The sequence below is a fragment of the Lynx canadensis genome, chromosome D2, assembly GCF_007474595.2.
Source record: "Lynx canadensis isolate LIC74 chromosome D2, mLynCan4.pri.v2, whole genome shotgun sequence".
Taxonomy (NCBI): domain Eukaryota; kingdom Metazoa; phylum Chordata; class Mammalia; order Carnivora; family Felidae; genus Lynx; species Lynx canadensis.
In genome coordinates, this window is record NC_044313.2 from 81,640,068 (window position 1) to 81,661,936 (window position 21,869).

Sequence of the window (21,869 nt, forward strand, 5' to 3'; positions counted from 1 at the left end):
TAAGGAAGATTCTGTATGTCAATAAATAATTTCCTTGGCTCATTTTTTTTTTTCTCGAGTAAATCGCCTCAGGGAAGTATTCCCATGGTTCCTGGAAAATAACGAGTAGAAGAGCTTTTGCACAGACCAGGGTTGCTATAAAATAAGGCACCCGTTGGTGATGTAAGAAGTACCCCATCCCCTGGGCTGATGCACCCCTACCAGGGGTGAAATGGGTGACGTGCAGCGACAGGGTGAGCTGAGCCGCTTCCACTTATCCCCACGCAGGTGCCTTTGGACAGTGTGCAGACTGCACACCCCGGGCTCAGCACCACTACCGTTTCATTGCCTTTGGCTTCATTGGATAGACTCCTTCAACTTGCATGCGTGTCAGCACATACCCCATGACGCCCTCTGTGAAGACAAACGTCACACCAGCTAAATGATGCGTCCCTTTTCCCGAGTGCTTACCCCGTGTCAGCCTCTTGGCTGAGTGTCTCATACGTACTAATACTCATAACTCCTGCATGAGCTGGGTGTTTTTGTTTGCATTTTCTGATTAAGGAAGCTAAAGCTTACTGATTGTCTTTAAACATTTTATTTTTAAGTCATCTGTATGCCCGCTGTGGGGCTTGACCTTACAATCACAAGATCGGGAGTGGCAGGCTGTACCAACTGAGCCAGCCGGGTGCCCCTAAGGTTTATGGGCTTTGAAGAACTCTCCATAGTCGCATAGCTCGGAAATGGAGGCATCAGGATTCAAAACCATCTTTTATCCCTCATTCTCAATTCCCTGCTATTAGTTACTACACAGTAGGGGTTTCGGTGCATTTCTATGTTAGTGGGAGGGCACACGTATTTCAGGGTTTAGTTATAACACGAGTGCAGATGCTGTTCAGGAAGGACCTGTACTGAGATGCAGGAAGCTGTCAGGGACCATTTCCCAGGACAGGCAGCGTCTGAGCTGTCTCAAAGAAGTTGACACAAACATGGAGGAATTCAAAGACTGATACACCCAAACCACCGTGAAGTATCCGCTCACATCTGTCAGGGTGGCTATTATCAGAAATGAAGATAAGTATTGGTGAGTGTGTGGAGAAATCGGAACCCTTGCCCTCTGTTGGAGGGAATACAAAAGGGTGCGACTGCTATTGGAAAACAGTATGCAGGTTCCACAAAAAGGTAAAAAAAAAAAAAAAAAAAATAATAATAATAATAATAATAATAATAAAATAAAACTACCCTACGATCCAGCAATCCGGGGTCTTGATTCAAGAGAATCAGGATCTCAGAGAGATAATAGCACTCCCTTGTGGCAGCACTGTTTGCAACAGCCTCAATCTCTACTGACAGGTGAATGGATGGTTTATACCTACAGTGGGATACTATTCAGCCTTAAAGAAAGGAAGTCCATCCATATGCCGCAACACAGATCAACCTTGATGGTATTACGCTAGGTGAAATAAGCCCGTCATGGGAAGAAGACCGCTGCATGATTGCACTTGTATCAGGTCAAATACATGCAACCATAGAGTGGAGTGGTGGTTGCCAAGGGATGGGGAAAGGGAAAAATGGAGAATTCTAATCAACAGCATAACATTTCAGTAAGGTGAAAACACTATACTCACTCTCCAACTTGGCTGTGCAATATTTTTTAAAGTTTATTTTTAAGAGAGAGCTAGACAGAGAGAGAGAGAGAGAGAATAAGTGGGGGAGGGGCAGAGAGAAAGGGGGGCAGAGTATCCCAAGCAGGCTCCGTGCAGACAGCACAGAGCCTGACATGGGGTTCGAACCCATGAACCATGAGATCATGACTTGAGCCAAAGGCAGCCACTCAACTGACGGAGCCACCCAGGTGCCCTGGCCGTGAAATATTTCTACAGCCAACAACAATGTATCCTACACTAAAATTTGTTGAGGGCAAGTTTCATGTTAAGTGTTCTTAACACAATAAAATGAAAATAAAATACAAAATAACCTAGCCTAACAAAATAACCTAGCCTAACAAAATTGCATAACACAATAACCTAAAATAAAATAACATACATAGGTTGAGAAGATTGGCTGCACTTTGGAAAACAAGCTGGACTAGGTTTGTGATTCTTAGTGATATTTTATTATTTTTTTCCTTAGTGATTTTTTTTTTACATTATCACATACCAAATGAAAATAATTGGTAAAGCTGTAAACCCTGCTGTACATTTAAATCATCTGGGGAGGTGTTAAAACTTACATTGAATAACACGGATGAATCTTGAGGACATTATGTTAAGCGAATTAAGCCTGTCACAAAAAGACAAATACTGTATGATTGCATTTATAGGAGGCCCCCAAGTAGCCAAATTCAGAGAGACAGAAAGTGGAAGGTTGGCTTCCAGGGTGAGACAGGAGAATGGGGAGTTAGAGTTCAATTGGTGTATTTTCAGTTTGGGAAGATGAAAAATGTCTAGACATGGATAGTGGTGATGGTTGTACTACAGTGTGAATATATTTAATGCCATTGAACTATATACCTAAAAACGATTAAGAGGATAAAATTATGTGATGTATATTTTTATGACAGTTTTGAAATCACATTGCTTTCTTGGAACTCACTCTATGACTTCCTAAATCTGACTTTCTAATGACCGTCAGGTTTGGAAACCATTGTCGTAGGGCATGTTGACCAGGGATTTGGTCTAAGAGATTGGTAGTGGCTTTGAAAAAGGCGGTGAATCTGCAGAACTCCAAAACATTAAAATAAAATTTGGAAGTTTGTACTTGGGTATATTATAGTCTTAGAAGATGCTTTTTTAAGACAGTACTTGTAGTATTTTTGTAGTGTCTATAAATAACTTGATCACTCATATTTGTCTAGTGCTTTAACTTGAAATTAAAGCACTTGTAAATGCATTCTCTTACAGTATTTCATGTCCTTGGTTTGAGATTCCTCAGGCCAGAATTATCATTTCTACATTAGAGGTGAAAACGGTGAGACTCACTGAGCTCAGATGAATTGCCAATTACCCATGGTACCTAGTGTGGGGGCGATAGGAAAGATAGCTAACCGATGGGAACGTAACTCTTGTCTAAATGAAAATTGCAGGAATAACGGTTTTATTGATTTTCTTCTTTGAATGGTTGAAAAACATCGTTGTCATTTCTGCCATCAATGCCACTAACCGTTTCGATGGAAATACGTCAAATGAATAAAGCGATGTGGCAGAATGTACCAGAAGAGTCCTGGCAGAAGGCACACAGCTTGAGGCTTCGGCTGGGCAAGGTGGTGTGGGCTGTAGCTTCCCTGAGGGCGAATGAGTGGGTGACAAGGGAGGAGGACTATGCTTAGAGGAGCTCTATTCTTAGAGCTGCTCGTCTCTGAGCCCTTTACTTTAAAAAAAAAATTTTAACTTTGTTCATTTTTTGAGAGAGAGGGACAGAGAGAACAAGCGGGATAGGAGCAGAGAGAGAGAGGGAGGAAGAGAATCCCAAGCAGGCTCCACAGTGTCGGCAAGAAGCCCGAGGTGGGGCTCCAGCTCCTGAACCGTGAGGTCATGACCAAGAGTTGGGAGCTTAACCTACTGAGCTACCCAAGACCCCCTGAGCCCTTTACTTTAGAAGGGCTCCCCTCTAGATTCTCGCGGGTGTGGTCCCCTCTAGACCACATTCCACGACCAGGATCCGGAATGCTATTGCCCAGATGGCCCTGAGCTCATGTCCAAGCTCAGCACCGGCCTCTCCTCAGGTCCTTTCTTCCCGCCCTGCCATTTGCTCCCTCCTGTGTCTGAGCGTTGACCAAGAGGCAGCCGTGTCCATGAGTGAGTGGTGGGGGTGATGGGGGAATGGCTGTGATGCGCGGTGCTTGGTTGCACAGGGAATCAGTGCCCTGCAAATATTAGTGATGGATCTGGAGGACACTTTGTTAAAATACAAATTATTGAAATACTTTTCCCTCTTGTTCTACCCTTTCCTCTTTTCCAAACAGATCGGCACGCTCTTTTTTTCTTCCAAATTGACTATGTTTGGCATATAACATCGTAAATGTAAGGTGTGCAACATGGTAATTGGATACATTTATATACTGTAATTTGATTGCCATTGTGATGATAATTACCACCTCCATCATATTATTCTTTGAGTGGTTGGAATAATTAAGTTCTAGATTCTCAGCAAAGTTGATTATCATATGGTATCCTTGCCAGAATTTACTACACGGTGCATTATATCTTTATGACTTGCTTACTATTACTATTTTTATTTACCATTGTCACTTTGTATCCTTAACATCTGCCTTATCCCCCCACACCCATCCCCCGGTAACCACCATCTTACTCTGTTTTTATGAGTTTAGCATTTTCGATTTCACAAGCAGGTGTATCCTACAGTACTTGTCACTCTCTGATTTAGGTCACTTGCATAATGTCCTCAAGGTCCATGCATGGTGTTGCAAGAGGCAGCATGTCCTCCCTTCTCATGGCTGAATAATATTCGATGTATATAACATATAGGTGTGTGATTATATAATCCATTACATATAGACACATATGTCTATGTAGTTGATTCTCACATCTTCTTTACCCATTCCTCCCTTGGTGGGCACCTTAGGTTGTTTCCATATCTTGGCTTTTGTAAATTAATGCTGCAATGAACACGTGAATTTCTTGATCTCAGAATATGTGGTCAATACTAAAAGCTTCCAGAAGATACGGTCCTATCTATTTTCAAAACCTAAATTCATTTAATGAGATTAAAAAGAGTAGAGTCAAGTGGGGGAAGAAGGACCTTTGGAAATGTTTCCTCAAGAATGAATTTCTCTGCATGGACTCACCCGGGAGGGATGGCCGGAAGCATTGGGTCCCCAGCTTGACCAAAGGTCCCCTCTCTTATCTCTGGGCACAAAAGCAGAGAGCCATTGGACATCATGGGTTCTTCGTGATGTTGATAGGAGAGAGATGAGAGAGTTTACATTCCAGCCTCTGGCCATGACATGTCTCCTGGATTTGGTGTGACCTTGAGGAAGAGCTAAACAATGAACATTATCAGAGAGCCAGCTGAAAAATTGTTCCTACTCCATAATAATTTGATTGAAGAGAGTGAACAAATGAAAATTTCCAGCACTCCTGAGTCTATATTGAGACTTACATCTGACATATTAGAACATTTATTTTGATTATTGAAGGTCGTAAACAATGATAACACTTAGAACATAAAACTTTTATTTAATTATGGCGGCTGCTAATGTTTATTGAATATTCACTATATGCCAGTCACCTTCTCAATGCTTTGTATCTGTTCTTTTGCTTATTTTCACCACAACCCTGTGCAGTGGGTGGTTACATCCACCCCTCCAATTTTTTAAGGGAAGGAAACTGAGGTCTAGAGACTTTATATTGCTTGCCAAAGGCATAGCTAGTAATTAGTAGCAGAGCCTAATTCAACTTGATTCTCTTTCATTCAGAAGTCCATACATTTAATCACTATACAGTGGCTCAGGATAAGGAGTTTATATTGTCTCACACAACTGATAAAATTATACCTCATGTCTCCATAATGGTTTGCTTTATCTAAAGTATTTTTACACACAGGAAAGAAATTCTAATGCTTAGAATCTGTACGATAATAGGTAGCCTGTGAAGGTTGGAGTCACTGTGTGATAAGAGCTAAATGTTGCTGATGGACAATGAATCTAGCAGTGATGTGTGTAATATATACTGAGGTGGGGGCAAGAGACCCCCAGGAGGGGGGGTTTATAAGTTATATGACTATTTATAAGTTATAAGACTATTGCATAGCTGACTGAGTCAGGATCAGTGACAAATGATCTAATTATGGGAGAAAAGTATGTTGAGAGCCAAAAACATACTTTTGTTGATGAGCCCCCTAAGGGGAAAGTTCACGTATCTATGAGGTTAAGAAGGACCCTTACTTAATTCTTCATCAGTAGAAATTGGTTTCTTTGGCAGGTCAGATTTCTGCTTTTATTCGCTTGGTATGAGCTGCAGGAAGCCACTGGCACCGAAATAAACAATACCTGTCAATATTCTTCTTTTTATTTATTTTATTCATTTTGAGAAAGAGATGGGGGAGGGGCAGAGAGAGAGGGAAAGAGATAGAATCCTAAGCAGGCTTTCCACTGTTATCTCAGCTCCTCATCCAGGGCTCGGACTCCTGAACCGTGAGATGATAACCTGAGCCGAAATCAAGAGTTGGACACCCAACTGACTGAGCCACCCAGGCAAACCCCCCAGTCAGTATTGTTGGCATTAACCTTGATACAGAGCTGATTTCTAGTGACAGAATAAAAAAGCTTCTGTGCTCCAAATGCTACCCAGAAATAAGTAATGGAACAGGATGCTCTGCTCTAGGTAGAGGACATTGTCCAACTATTTCCAGACTTGCGTTTGTTGGAGATACCTTGCCTTAAAAATAGGGGGCTACATCTAATACCCTGGTTATATTTAAAAATGAATACCAGTGCTATCAACAATAGCTCAATTATGGAAGGAGCCAAAGTGTCCATTGACTGATGAATAGATGACAGTAGATGTGGTGTATAGATACAATGGAATATTACACGTGATCTAAAAGCATGAAATCTTGCCATTTGAAACAACATGGATGGAAGTGGAATGTAGCATGCTAAGCGAATTAAGTCACAGAAAGATAAATATCCTATGATCTCACTCGTGTGGAACTGGAGAAACACAACAGATGAACATAGGGGAAGGAAAGGAAAAATAAGATAAAAACAGAGGGAGGGAGACAAAACATGAGACTCTTAAATACAGAGAACAAACTGAGGGTTGCTGGGGGGGGGGGGTGTTGGGTGTGGGGATGGGCCTTAAGGAGGGCACTTCTTGGGATGAGCACTGGGTGTTACATGTGACAGATCTGTCATTGGCTCCTACTCCGAAACCGATACTACACTGTATGTGAACTAACTTGAATTTAAAGAAATAATTTTACAAGAAAAAAAGAAAATACGTACACAAATAAAAACAAAGGCTGATAAAATCAAACCTTCCATTACTAAGTAGTTTAAAAACATCAAAACGTGTTTGTTCACTGTGAAAAATATTCAGATAGTTTTTGTGGACTGCTTACTGCAAAGTCCCCCCCCCCCCACCTCACTCCCTCCGATCCCACTGCAGTCTACCAGGAAATCGCACTGCCTCTACCTGCAGGACCCAGCAGAACTCAGGTGCTCTCCCAGGCCCTCCCCTGCTTCCACCCTCTCCAACCCTCACCATCTATCAGGCAGGAGACCCCCAGCTGGCCTACAACCTCTGCTGTCTGCCTCCCTGCCGTTGACTCTTCACAGAGCTGGGACAGGGTCTCTGGAGTCCACTAAGTGCTACAGACCCCTTGCCTTCCTGGTTCCTCTACCTGGATTCTCTCTCTCAGACCCTACGGTTAACTGTCTCCCTCACCTCTCAGATTTCTGCTACCGCCTCACATTTTCAATGAGAATATCCTCATCCTGGCCAGTCTTTCACCTTAGACCCCCTCCCACTGTAATGCCTGTGGAAGTTTTCTAATGGAAAATGCTATAGCCCTGATCTCATGTACTTTATCATACGTGTGTGTGCGAGCACACATACGTAATCGTGTCATATGTGCTTATTATGTTTGCTCTTGATGTTCTATTTCTGATCAGTAGGCAGGAACCTTGGCTTTCATTGATGAATCCCAAACACCTGCAACAATTTGTGGCCCATAATAGGCACTCAGTTAAGTTTTCGCGAGTAAATCAATCATGTAGTTAAACCAGTATTTTAACAACGGTAAGAATTTTTTCCTGTTTGAAATGGACCCACAAAGATACATTGTATTTAGTTGTAACCATGATTGTGCCTTTTACAACTTTTGGTACAATAAAAATACAGTTATCAAACAGAACATTTTGAAAATACAAGAAAGTAGAGAAAAGGAAAAACAAGTTAAAAGATTGTCATTCCACCTACCACAATATTTGTTAACCTTCTGCTATTTTCCTGCAAAGAATCTCTATGTATAATTAAAGGGGGACTTAAGGAAAACATCTTACGTTATGCGTATTTTTTTTTATCACCTTTTCCTTGTAATGTTGTCAGTATTCCATGTTTACATGCTTTTCAACACTTTTAATAACTGTAAGTCAGTGGTTCTCCAGCTTAGGTGGGTTATATCTCTCGATATTGACTGTATTAGGAGTTAAAAATGAGAATATTTAATTTTTTTTTTCAACGTTTTTTTATTTATTTTTGGGACAGAGAGAGACAGAGCATGAACAGGGGAGGGGCAGAGAGAGAGGGAGACACAGAATCGGAAACAGGCTCCAGGCTCTGAGCCATCAGCCCAGAGCCCGACGCGGGGCTCGAACTCACGGACCGCGAGATCGTGACCTGGCTGAAGTCGGACGCTTAACCGACTGCGCCACCCAGGCGCCCCAAAAATGAGAATATTTAAAGATATTTACGAGTGCATTTAAAACCACCAAAAATAAACATTATATGTTAACACAAAAAGTGTATTTTTAATAAAGATGACTGCATCTTCCAAAAACAAACAAAACTTAGTGAACATAGAAGTTTGAATTTACATTTGTTGCAAATCAAGTCAATATCTGGCTTGCTAGAAAACAAATTCTCATATTTGCTTCTGTATTCAATCTGGTGAATTTCTTTTGTTTTGGTGGAAGTATATGAAAAGATCACTCTCAGAGATTGGTGGTAGGAAAGGGGGGAAGTAGGCTGATGACGTTTGCAGATAATTGTGGACCTTGTTCTTTGATACAACACCACAGCCCAACAAATACTGGTTTATTGAAGGTTAAATGCAATATGGAATGTCTGACAGTAGCTACATTAGAATCCATTGATCCATCTTGTACTTCAAATAGATCTTTATCCATGCATGGTTTTGTAACATCATGCATGTATCAATCACCTGGAAAAATACTGCTTCACTGCACTATGCAGGATTTCCAATCCTAAAAACCCTATCTGTTAATATCCACATATCACCAAAGATCTCATCAGAAAAGTCTTCAAGTATTGGAAAGCTGCTAAGCCCAAAGTGGCAGCTAAAAGTTTTGTGAAGTTGTAATTTTCATTTGAAAGTTCACATTTTATCATGGGCAACAAACACTGCCTGGTTTGTTCCCCCCCCCCCCTTGTAGTAAAAGGCTCACTTTGTTCTTTTTTGAAAAACTGTCTGCCAGATACACACATCTGAATAACCACAGTTTGTTGGTCATTGCCAAGTAAAAATGATGTTCCTTGGATCAAGTGGAAGTCTTCAGCTTGCCGTTCCAGCAAAGACACGAGGTATCTGGGGCGCCTGGGTGGCTCAGTCGGTTAAGCGGCTGACTTGGGCTCAGGTCATGATTTCGCGGTCCGTGAGTTCAAGCCCCGCGTCGGGCTCTGTGCTGACAGCTCGGAGCCTGGAGCCTGTTTCGGATTCTGTGTCTCCCTGCCTCTGACCCTCCCCCATTCATGCTCTGTCTCTCTCTGTCTCAAAAATAAATAAACGTTAAAAAACATTATAAAAAAAAAAAAAAAAGACACAAGGGATCTTCCTGGAGACTGCCACCGTGCTTTGGTATACCCAGAAGGACAGCTTGCATACTTGCCATTTTGTCACACACCATTTTCAAAAGATGCTTATTTAAGAGTTGAAATGTAATAATGTTAATAACTTTTATTATTTCATCAAAAATGCGTTAAAGTAAAAAACGACGTTATATTTAATTTTTCTAACTGTGGGTAAGTGGGGATTAAGCATATAATGGCAACAAGTGCAGGTTGGTGGTCACCACCTTAACCTGTGCTGAGGGGTCCCCGTAGCTTTCACACCATCGGTGCAAATACCAGCCTAGCTGTTCTAGAATGACCCATAGGTGGGAACAATTATTCCACACCGGATAGCTCAGTCCCACTTGTGTTTGTAGCCAGCTGTTCGTAGAAAAGATGATCTTCTTTGATGATTGGTTGCTTCTGATAGCAGATAAATACAAGCAAAAGGGCAAGTGTAGTCAGGTCCGTACATTAATCCACTCGGAAGGCAAAAGTGCAGCTCTGTAAGGAAGAACTGAAGTCCCTTCTGTGCTCGCAGCTGTAGCTTTAATTCAACTAGATGCTATATCATTGGAAAGAGGCAGTGCAGTGATTTCTTCTACTGACTTCATCCAGCGGGCGTGGAACGAGGTCAACTCTGCAATCCTTTCTTGGTCTCTGAGCTGCTGTGGGCCTTTTCGAGTCTTTGCAGTATGGTGACTCATCCCATGAGATGCTCCCCTTCCTAATTTAAAGGCTGTACCAAACAATTTTTGGCCTTCAGAATCCTCATCACGTCTACATTTAAAAGTTCCATTTCCTTTTCTTTAAATTTTGAATGATTGGGCTCAAAGTGACATCATAACTGACACAATAAGGTTGTTTAAGAAATATTCCTTTCTGTAAGACAATAAGGGAAATTATAATTCTTAGGGAAAAGTTGATTTTGTCATATTTTTCTTATTTGTAGTGACATTCTTAAAAATGAACAAAAATATAATGAGCTTTCTTTATTTAGTTCTTAATAATAATTACAAAAGTCTGGCTATAACAGCTTTAGATAAAATTCTAAAAGTTAGAAATATTTTGCAAAACATATAAAACGATTATTGTGACACAAGATATGCAAATGTATGTTCTTCTTACTGTTTTGTTTTTTTTCCACTTTGACATAAGAAACACAGGTCTGAATAGCCAGTTATTCAGGAGTTCAAAAGAATGATCTGTTGAATGATAAGGTTACAAGATTATAGCACATGTGTGATAACTGTCTAGTAAGAGCACAGATTTACTGAAATTATGCTGAGTTAATTTCTGTAAATAGTACACATATTATAAACCTATATACTACCTTACATTCTAGGAAACCCAAGAACATACAAGCATATATCCATTAGCCATCAAAGCAATGATGTCACCATATTTTGTCTTTTTTTTTAAATTTTATTGTTTATTTATTTTTGAGAGACAGAGAGATAGAGCATGAGCGGGTGAGGAGCAGAGAGAGAGAGGGAGACACAGAATCCGAAGCAGGCTCCAGGCTCTGAGCTGTCAGCACAGAGCCTGACGTGGGGCTCGAACTCACAGACTGAGAGATCATGACCCGAGCTGAAGTCAGATGCTTAACCCACTGAGCCACCCAGGTGCCCCGATGTCACCATATTTTGTACAGTGTCTGCGGGATTCTGTTGTATACATGTGAAAGAATACAGTATTAAAGGCAAATTACAAGTTACACTATTTGCTTTGACTTTGAGGACCCCCTTAAAAGGGTCTTGGGGAATCTGCAGCCTCTTACATCACATTTCAAGCTGCTGCTGTATAAAATTCTATATTCTGTAAGTGTTTCAATTTCATTGACACATGGCTGTAATAAAATTCTTTGTACTTGGGTTTTCTCTCCCCTCTGTTAGTTGTTCCTTTCAAACAGTAGATTAGCAGAAATAAAAGCATTAAGACAAATTCAGAATGTGGGACATCCAATAAGACAGTTGTCCAATCTCTTCCAAAAGTTAACGCAATGGGGGAAGGTGGGAGAGGGGTGTTGTAGAACGAGAGACTAGAGGTAAAGGTACAGAACAGCCAAGAGAAATTGATGTGCAGAATTTTACTGGATCGTGGTTTAAGAAGAAAAAAAAATAGTAAAGACATTTTTGAACATAAGTAATGTTTTAATATGAAACAGATACTAGATGTTATTACAGAAGTGATGTTCATTTTCTTATGTATGATAATGGTACTATAGTTAGTTAGACACACGTTCTCATTTTTCGGATATGTACGCTGCAGGTGAGGGACTGGGGTGAAGTTTCATGGTATCTGCAACTATGAAATGTTTCCTCGAAAATGATCTATGAGCCTATTTATAGACACAAAGAAAAATGGGTGAACTGAAGGTACATAAAGATAGCACAAGTGTTAAGAGTGGCAAATCTAGGTGGTGGGGATACAGGTGATTCTTGAACTATTCTTTCAGTCTTTCAATTTGTTTAACTTTTTTCATGATAAAAAGGTAGTTAATAAATCAAATATTATTAATATTATTCATATCCATATCACTATCAAAAAGACTATAGAACTGTTTTGAAAGTTGCATGAGGCATTTTCTAATAATGCGACTGTAAACCATACCAGCCAGTGGATAAGTGATGAGCTCCACGTAATTTAGAGGGGGATTTTCCAACTTCTGTCACTTATGTTGGGTGGTGCCAGCTCAGGCCAACTCTCAAGGGCACACTTGTCAAATCTGTAAAAAGGGTGACAATAACAATGGGGATTTCAGAAGGTGGTTGTAAAACAAAACTTTATGTTCTCTATAAAATGCTTACCCCAGTGCCTGGCCAATAGGAGAGACTCAAATCTTGTCTTGTATTATTGTCTTTGCAAATTGCAAATTCCAAGTCCTTACTTGATTCCATTAGAAAAACCAATGGCAGAGCTTTACAGGCATTAAATCAAATCTATTACATTACATTCAAACACATTCTGTAACTTCAGGCCTATTGTAAGTCCTTAGGGGAATCAACAGTCTTAATAGACGTGTAAGAATTACTTGTAATTAGCATGAAGATTGTTATAATAAATTATTTTTCACTTAAAATATTATTCTCTAGGGGCGCCTGGGTGGCGCAGTCGGTTAAGCGTCCGACTTCAGCCAGGTCACGATCTCGCGGTCCGTGAGTTCGAGCCCCGCGTCAGGCTCTGGGCTGATGGCTCGGAGCCTGGAGCCTGTTTCCGATTCTGTGTCTCCCTCTCTCTCTGCCCCTCCCCCGTTCATGCTCTGTCTCTCTCTGTCCCAAAAATAAATAAACGTTGAAAAGAAAAAAAAAATTAAAATATTCTTCTCTACTGTTGAAACATTTTCTGAAAGTTTGTCCTTATAATTATTTTGCCTTCAGTTTTCTAAATCATAAACAACTTCATCTTGAATTATATGTGCAAATTAGTAGAGTCTACATGAATGTCTTTTGATGTTTGGGGGATATTTAACCAACATATTTCATGGGTAGAATTCCAAATTATGAATATCCTCAATTGTTTTGTTCTTGGTGTTGAAGCTCTTGGTGAACCAATAATTCTTAGAAAGGAAATTAATCCTATGAGAGGCGATGCCTGGGTGGCTCACTTGGTTAAACATCTGACTCTTGATTTCAGCTCAGGTCATGATCTCATGATTCGTGGGTTCGAGCCTCATGTTGGGCTCCTCGCTGTTAGCACACGTGCTCTCTCTCTCTTACTCTCTCTCAAAATAAATAAATTTAAAAATACATTGTTTGTAATGATAAAGGTCTTAGGATTTTAAAGATAGCTACAGAAGTATATTCAAAGCAATTTATTAAAGTGAAGCCATTTGGTTTTTTGTCAGTTGCTCTCCATTTGGTTAAATTTAGAAGTTCCCCAGTTGTTACCATTTTTTCACAATGTTTCTTCTTAAAAATCAGCCTTAATCTTTGTTGGTAACAAATGCCACTGAATGCTTTGAGACATTTAAAATTGTCAAAGATTAGGATAAGCATACAACAGAATATTATTCAGACGAGAAAGAAGGAAGTTCACATTTGCAACATGGCTGGACCTTGAAGGCCTTATGCTAAGTGAAACAAGGCCAGACTGAAAAAGACAAATACTGTATGCTATCACGTGTATGTGGAATCGAAGTAAAAAGTCAAGGTCATAGAAACATTGGGTCTTAACGTGGGTGCGGGGGGGCTGGAGGGTGGCGGAGACAGGAAGATGCTGGTTAAAATAATACAAACTTTCAGGTACAGCTTAGGATGAATAAGGTCTATATCTAACATATCACATGGTGATGATGAGGGGTAACACCGTGAAATGTGCTAATGGAGTAAAACTGCAAATATTTTCCACCAAAAAAAAAAAAAAAAAAGATAAATACGTGCGGTAACCCGTGTGTTAATTACCTAGATGGGATGAGCCCTTTCACGATGTGTACATGTATCAGGATGTACACTTTAAATATCTCATTCTATTTGTCATTTATACCTCAGAGCTGAAAAAAAAAGCACAGTTGTAAAAGGTATTTAAAGTGCCCTTCCTACAATTTAATGTTTATGTTTTTGCTTAATGTATTATGTCATCAAGCACATACTAATTTTTTTTTCTTGTGGACAAGAACTCTAAAGAACGTGGAATTATTATGGTATGGATTGGCATGGACATAGCATAGTTCAGATAAAGTGGAGCATAGAAGAGACTACAGGCTTGTCTAAGGAAGGGAGCCAATTATAATATGAGGAAAACTCGATTGTAGTTTGTGGTTCATACCAATACCCACTGGGATAGAAGCATTCTGATCACCCGTCCATCTTAGGAGATGCTAAGAGATAGCTCATTAAAAGAACAAGGAAGGGGTAGATTTTTCCACCTGCATCACTCATGGAAATAGTTTCCTCTGTTTCTGTGAGAAGTTCCATCCAGCTGCTGAAATAGACTGCCTTCTGGAAATTAAAACCCACACGGCTAAGACCATAGCAGTAAATCTGGTGGAACAGATGGGCCTGGGTGAATCGTTCTACCTCTGAATAAAGACCTTGGGATTTTGTCAGTAGGCTTTACACTAAGTAATAGGAATCAGAGGGACACATGAACGGTATGCTCTGATTTCTTTCATTGTATTGTTCTAATCAAGCCTGAATTATTTGCTAAGTCAAATATCAGATACACAAATGTAGATGCACTCATTATAGCCTTCTATTTAAGCATTGAAGTATGATTATATGAGACTTCAGTTCTGTATCCCAGTTAGGCTTTCCAGTGGAGTTTCAAGAATGACATGTTGATGGGTGTGTTTATTTCTTTTGAAGTCATTACTATTTCACATATAAAAGAACTTCTGTTGGTCTGTGCATTTAGCATCGCTCCGTATTTTCCTTTGCTGGTCATTGGGTGGAAAAATTAGAGAAGGAGGAGGTAAGGGAAACTAATATTTTCCTGGCCTACTGAGTCTGGCTTTTTTTCTCCACGTCTGATCTGCTCCTTATCATTGTCCCAGGATGCCTTCACACATCCCTGCTTTCATAACTTTGCTCCACACGCGCTAACGTGTCGTTGTTTGTAAATGATGGAAAATACAGGAGTTGAATAAGACAGATAAGCTGTTCTTATTTTTGTGGAATTTTAATTCTCGCAGGGATAATACCCCAGAACAAATCCCTGATTAAATATCTAATGACTGCTAGAGCAGGGGATAAAGGAGCTCTCAGGGGGAGAACCTGACCTGGCTGGAGGGGGTTGGGGAGAAAGCAAGCTTCCAAGGTTGTTGAATGAATGCTTGCAGGTGTGAGTGTATCATCATTCAAGCTGTGTCCTAAAGAATGAGTAGAGGTGTCCTGTAGAAGGGAGTGTGCGTGAGTGTGTGCGTGCGTGTGTGTACGTACAGAGGGACATAGAGAGGAATCTGGTGAGAGAAGACTGGTAAAGAAGAAAATGTTTTTTCCCCCGTTATAGCCGAGGCATCTATAATTATAAGTGGGCTTTAACCTCGGCTCTGGCCCACTTCTGTGTTCTCCCTGGTACAACACGCCTTTTCCCTGTCGGTCATCAAGTCACGCTCGCGTCCGTGCTTTCGTCTTCATCCGCAGGTTCTTGGTCGTGAAACGTTTGCTGTTGCACGTTGCTGTTTGGTTGGTGGAAGGAAGTTGCTTCAGCATCTTCTCTGTTTGCTTTTGCAGTGTCCCAACGTTCCAGAGCCTTCCTGAAGAGATCCTCAGTAAGCTTGCCGATGTCCTTGAAGAGGTAATTGTTTTTAAGCCCTTGAACTTTGTGGGTTGGGACATAGCCCAGCACAGCAGCGTGATGACGGGTCACCCACGGCAGAGAGACCCTGAAAGAGCTTTCAGCCCTGGGGTGAGCAGTGTACGTGGCTTTGAATAAAAGCCAGCTCGGCACACCTATCATTTATACGCAGTTAGAAAGGTGCAAATCGACTTAGCGACTGAGGGAGGAAAACCCCATTGTGGCAAATAGGATGTTTCCTTTGACTTCCAAGAATGGGAGATGGCGAATTTCTCTCTTCTTTCAGTCCGTGTAAAGCAAGATTTCAGTAACTACCCCTCAGAAGCTTCAGATGAGCAAATTTACAACAGGTATATGTTTCATTAGCATATGAGTATGTATGCACCAATGCAAAAATGTCGCTAATATTCGTATTCCCTGAAGCTGTGAAGACCAGGGAATGGTACAACAGGGCCCACTAGGTTTGCAGCATCCTGACTGGCCAGGGCAGGATAGGGTCTCTGCAGAGACAGCGAAGGAGGGGTACCGGAGCGCCCATGCAGGAGCGCAGGGTGATGGGGGTGAGAGGAGCTGGGGGACACCTGCTCTGGTATCTTCTGCTTCCCCAAGGATCCCGAAAGCAGGGTCACCGGCTGAGGATGAAGAACGGGCAGACGTATGGGAGGTTCGGGGACAGAGGAGGAGGCAGGACAGACGTGGAGGCGTGGATGAGCTAGGAAAACACAGCGTGACCGCCAGGTGCCCTGCCACCCCACTTGACGTTAGCCGTCCCAAATCTAAATTAAACAGGCGAGGAAGAGTTGATCGAAGACTTGTGATAGGGGGCACAGATCAGGCTCCACCCTGCTGGAACAAGAGGTGGCAGATTTTTAAGTACTGGGCTGAGCTAGTGGAGACTAAGGGAGGGGGAGGGAAAAGTCCTCCTGGGGTAGGAGGCCGGCCAGTGTGATGAGGTCCTTGGAGTCGGCCCATCGTCCCTTCCAGAAGCCGGGCTCCCGCCCTCCCACAGACACGCGGGTGGGTACTTGGCCAAGAACAAGGAGGGGTGAGGAGAGAATATGGAGCTGAGGTGCAGGTACAGAAAGGACGGTGGCTCTGGCCCTGGGATGTGGCCGGCGCGAGGATGGGAGGTGTGTGCGGAGGAGCGGGGCCAGCTGGAGATGGTGGCATCGGGGGGTGTGAGTCTCAGGAGCGCTGAGCAATTGTCAGAGTTGTGCGCGAGCAGGGATGACTTGGAAAGATGCCGAAGATGGTTTTCTCTCCGGGCCCCCCTCCACCCCCGCCCATCCCGGCCCTTCAAGGATCCGTAGAAGCCCAGAGGTTCCTCTACACGAATTCTAGCTCCAGGCCTATGGGAAAGAGCCCGCCTACGATGCGCCGGTCTCCCTCACCTCCTGTGAAGGAAAGCAGAAGTCACATTGGGTAACCAGGTTCAAGTGGACGGAATTCACGAGAAAAAAACAGGCGTTGCGCTTCTCCCTGAACGCCCTGACCCCTGTGCCTGTAGCCTCTTGGGATGCAAAACCGCTCTCCCTGGCCCTTTTGGTTTTTCCTTTCCTCGCTGAGTACACGCTGAAGAGCTTTCTGATGCCCTTTTCTCTTTTTCACCAAAGCAAACTAAAAGTACAGACTTGACTAGTCCCAATCAAGCCCTTCAAAAAAATCCTTTAATCACGTTCTTTCTTTGCCACAGCTGTGGGAGGATTTGTATGCTCTGCAAGACCATGGCGAGAGCTCTGTAACCATTCTGACCGAAGAAAGATTTTCGCCTTTTAGGTCAGATTTCCTAATCGGCAGGTGCCTTAATGGACGTTTGGATGGTGTGAGCCACAGTGCATCCTATAGGGATGCTGCGGGGGAAGGGACACGCGTGTCTAGGCGCCCATGTATTTGTTTTGAGGACACGAAAGTGAAGTAAACAGACAAAATGCAAAGTAGACCTATGAATAGACCACGCGGTGCGCGGAAGTATTCGACTCAAGTTGCATAAACAAGTATAGTGAGACATTAGATGCAATTAGGGATCAGATAGAGTGAGCAAATTGGGAAGAACAAAAGCAACGGTAATGTCACATCACGTTAATGGGAATGTGCTTGCATAGTAATGGAGCTGTCTTTCTTTCTGCAAGTGTCCACAAGATGAAAGAAGGCCAGATCCTCCTGAAAGGACAGCGGTATTATTGTAGCGTTCAACAAAGAAGTGGCAGCCTTGTTTGTTGGGCAGATATTTGGGGAGCACCTGCCCCGTGCCAGGAATTGCTGCGGCTCTGGGGATCCGGGGCTGTGCTCCGGCAACGTTAAGTTCCAGCGGAGGCGACAGACGAGGCGAACGGTGCTGGGGATGAGGCCGCTCGGTATGGGGTTGCCGTAGGAGGACCTCCCTGGGGAGGTGAGGTTCGTGCTGACGTCCACATGCAGATAGGAGATGCCCTGCGTGCCGGGCAGAGCTGGGAGCAGACACAGTTCCTAAAGCAGGAGGAAGCTTCTTCCCCTTGAGGAACAGAAGGAAGGTTTATAGCAGGCTGACATGGGGCTGGAGGAAATCAGGCAAGGCCTGTTGACAGTGGCTTTGCGGGCACGATGAGAACTTTGGTTTTTATTCTGAGCACGATGGGGAGACGTGGAGGGTTGGAAGCCGTGAAGGGGCACGTCCTGAGTTGTGTTTTAATCACCTCTGGCTGGCTGGTGGCTGAAGGGGGGTTGGAGTGGATCAGACTGCCGTCCCCCCAGTGAGGCTGGGCGTTCTGGCTCTTACTCCTTCTAGTCACTGTGAAACAATACTTGCAGTGTAAGGGGACAAAAAGAGTTCAAGAACGGGGACAGGGGACACAGGGGCAGAGAGAGAGATACATGTGTCACAGATGGAAAGAGGAATGAAGTGGTTCAGGAGGGTCCGTGTGACTAAAGGACACGCAGGGGACACTTGGAGCATCCTCTCCTACAGGTGTAAAAGAAGCCTCTGTCGGAGCCGTTTCTGCCACTGCCCCCCAGCTCCCCCGCCCCTCAGTAATTTCTAGTGCGGACGTACATAGCCGCTCTTGTGTTCGTCCCTGTGAGATTCCATAACAGGAACTAGTACCCTTACTCTTTTTTTTTTTTTAGTTCATTTATTTTGAGAGAGAGAGAGCTCAAGTGGGGGAGCCACAGAGAGAGAAGGAGAGAGAGAATCCCAAGCAGGCTCCATGATGTCAGCACAGAACCCAACGCAGAGGGGGGTTCTCACGAACCGAGAGATCATGACATGAGCCGAAATCAAGAGTCAGATGCTTAACCTACTGAGATGCCCATGCGCCCCCTAATACTCTTTTTCTAGGTATGGCAATTTAGTGACCCTTGCTTTTTTGTCTTTATATCATAGAGTAGAAAGATTTCCTTTGCATATTGAATCTCCCTTGCCTCTTTAGGGACATATAAAAGTTCTCCCTAGTTCCTTTCAGGAGGTGCGTGTAGGCGTAAGTTCTTGTCAGAAGACCTATCCGATGAAGCACACTGATCCCAACCTTTTCCCAGGCTGGGTTCTGCAAAGACATGTTGAAATAATCTGTGTGACTTTCTCATTGTTCAGCTTCATTATCAGTGTGGTATGCTTTTCCACGTCTGACTCCAACCAAGTCTTTCTACATATCAGAGAAGATTTCAGGTGCTCCCAGTTTGGTTTGCTAGAGAAGCCATTTTATTGTTGGTAAAATACATCAGAAGAGGCGTTTTAGGTGCCTGTAGTGAATACCAACCTCAAACGTCAGAAACTGATTTCATTGACCTCCATCCCATCCCTTTTATCAAAGCAAAAAGTGCCTATTTGAATTAATTAGTCAAGTGTTATGATCTATTCTGAGACTCTAGAAAACACCCAGGGGTAAAGGAAGAGAAGTGTGAAATTATAAGATAAGGTGTAATTTCTTCTTTATTACTATAACAATGAATGCCACACACTTCCTTTTTCCTTCACATACACATGATTAGTCTTTGTGATGAATTACATTTTTCAAATGGATGGGGCAATTCCTAGCTAATCCCCAACTGAGAAATAGTTCGCTTCAATGCTTACCTATCCAAGCACAGTGGGCAATAAACCCATATCTGACGTTCGTTCAAATATCAGGACTGTGGTGACATCTTTAAGGATATTGGCACACAAAAACATTTTCCGATAGAGAAGACGAGTGAGAATTAACCTGAAAGCCTATCGCAAAGCGTGTTCAAAAATTTGAGGAAGAGTTATGTTTTTGCCCTCACGGGCAAAACAGTTGAGAACTCAGGGAAAATTACTTCATGGAAAAAGCCAGATTGAAGACCAAATTAAGCCAACAAATTCACTTTTCACTGCTTGGCATAGCATATTTTCCCTTTATGTGAATAGAAGTGGGGCATGGGTGCTATATTTAAATCCCTTGATTTTTAAATGGAAAATAAAGTATATCAAAACCACTTCTTTGCATTTATTGGAATCTGTTTCATGTCCAATTTGCTCATTAAAACATTGGATTTGTTCATCTTAGAATTAAAAATCCTCTTTGCTACATCAGCTTTGTAAAGCTCTTCACCTCTGGGTCAGCAACCTCACACGATTGCATCTTGGACACGCTTGAACCTGAATAATGCTCGTTCTGCTTTGTGTCCCTAGATGGTCCATTGGTTTTTTATTTTGTTTTGTTGTTGGTGGTTATACCATCGTGGTCCTGACAAACTCTTAAGATAAATAATATTCCTCGGACTTGTTGAATTAGGGAAAAGATGAGAAAGTAAAAATGGGGGAAAAAAGGCAAGGAGAAAATGTTTTTCAGATCCCCCATTACTTGATAATGTAGTAGGAGGCAAATACCAGATTATACCATCCAGAGAATATCGCTGGAGAAGGAGACGAATGTACCAGATGCACTCCTTCTCGCTTCAAGGTCCAGCAGGTGTGAGTAAGTATGTCACTGTTCCTCGGTGTTACCCTGTCACGTCGAGGTCTTCCCAAATCCCTCTGCATTCTCTACAGTTGTTAGTAATGCAGGGGAAAGTTCTACATTTGATTGAGTTATTGGAACGTTCTGTAAAGCTCTCTTTTTTCAACTCTAAACAGGCCTGGAGTCTTCAGGAAAGAAACTGATGGAGCAGACAGGAACATTATTAGTTCTTTTGAAATCTGTTGTTTGGATTAAACTTTTTCTTCCCTTCCTTTAGGCCTGGCTCTTGCTATTCAAAGCCAAGCTGGAGGGAATTCAAAGACCTGTTCTTTCGCAATTGCTTTGGGATAAAGGGCTCTGAATATGAAGATTAGACTGTTTGGTTCTTTCTGGTTTCTTTTGGGTCATCCTTTCTATGAGGCAAATAACTGCTTTTGAAGGGGGATGGTGTGGGAAGTGTGTGTGCTTGGTGGCAGGACGTAGAGATGAGAAAGTAAAGACAAAACTCTGTTTAATATTAACTTCTTCATGTTTTATTGTTTTTTAAAGCTTATTTATTTCGAGGCAACGGGCAGAGAGAGAGAATCCCAAGCAGGCTCTGCTCTCATCCCAGAGCCCGATGTGGGGCTCAATTCCACAATGGTGAGATTATGACCTGAGTCAAATCAAGAATTAGATGCTTAACTGACTGACCCACCCAGGCGCTCCTACATCTTATTCTATTATAGAAGTATATATGGAATGGGAGAACATATTCGCAAATCACATGTGATAAGAGATTTGTGTTATTCAGTGTTCTCTAGAGAAGCAGAACCAATGGGATGAATATATATACAAAGATTTGTTTTAAGGGATTCGCTCATGTGATCATGGAGTCTGCCAAGTTCAAATTCTACAGAATGGGCTCGCAGGCTGGAGACGAGAAGTTCAAGTCCAAAGGCCATCTGCTGGCAGAATTCCTTCTTGGCAGGGAGGTCAGTCTCTATTCTGTTAAGATCGTCAGTTGATTGGATGAGACCCGCCCAATTATAAAGGGAAATCTGCTCTACTCACAGTCTACTAATTTAAATATTAATTTTATCCACAAAAAATACCCTCAGTGAAAAATCCAAAATACTGTTTGAGGAAAGACCTGGATACTGAGGGCCAAGCCAAGTTGACAAATTCACCATCACAGGACTTGTATCTAATATATATCAAGAACACTTACAACTCAATAATAAACACA

At 42.3% G+C, this 21,869-nt stretch overlaps 1 protein-coding gene across 2 annotated transcripts in view; it reads left to right on the plus strand.

Annotated features, from left to right (window-relative positions):
- PRKG1 (protein kinase cGMP-dependent 1) overlaps positions 1 to 21,869 on the plus strand; it is a 1,158,696-nt gene that overhangs the window by 785,330 nt on the left and 351,497 nt on the right. For both annotated transcript variants that reach the window (XM_030334044.1, XM_032595293.1), the window contains one exon: positions 15,686 to 15,749. In XM_030334044.1, the coding sequence (XP_030189904.1) occupies positions 15,686 to 15,749 (64 nt within the window). The remainder of the gene's footprint in view (positions 1 to 15,685; positions 15,750 to 21,869) is intronic.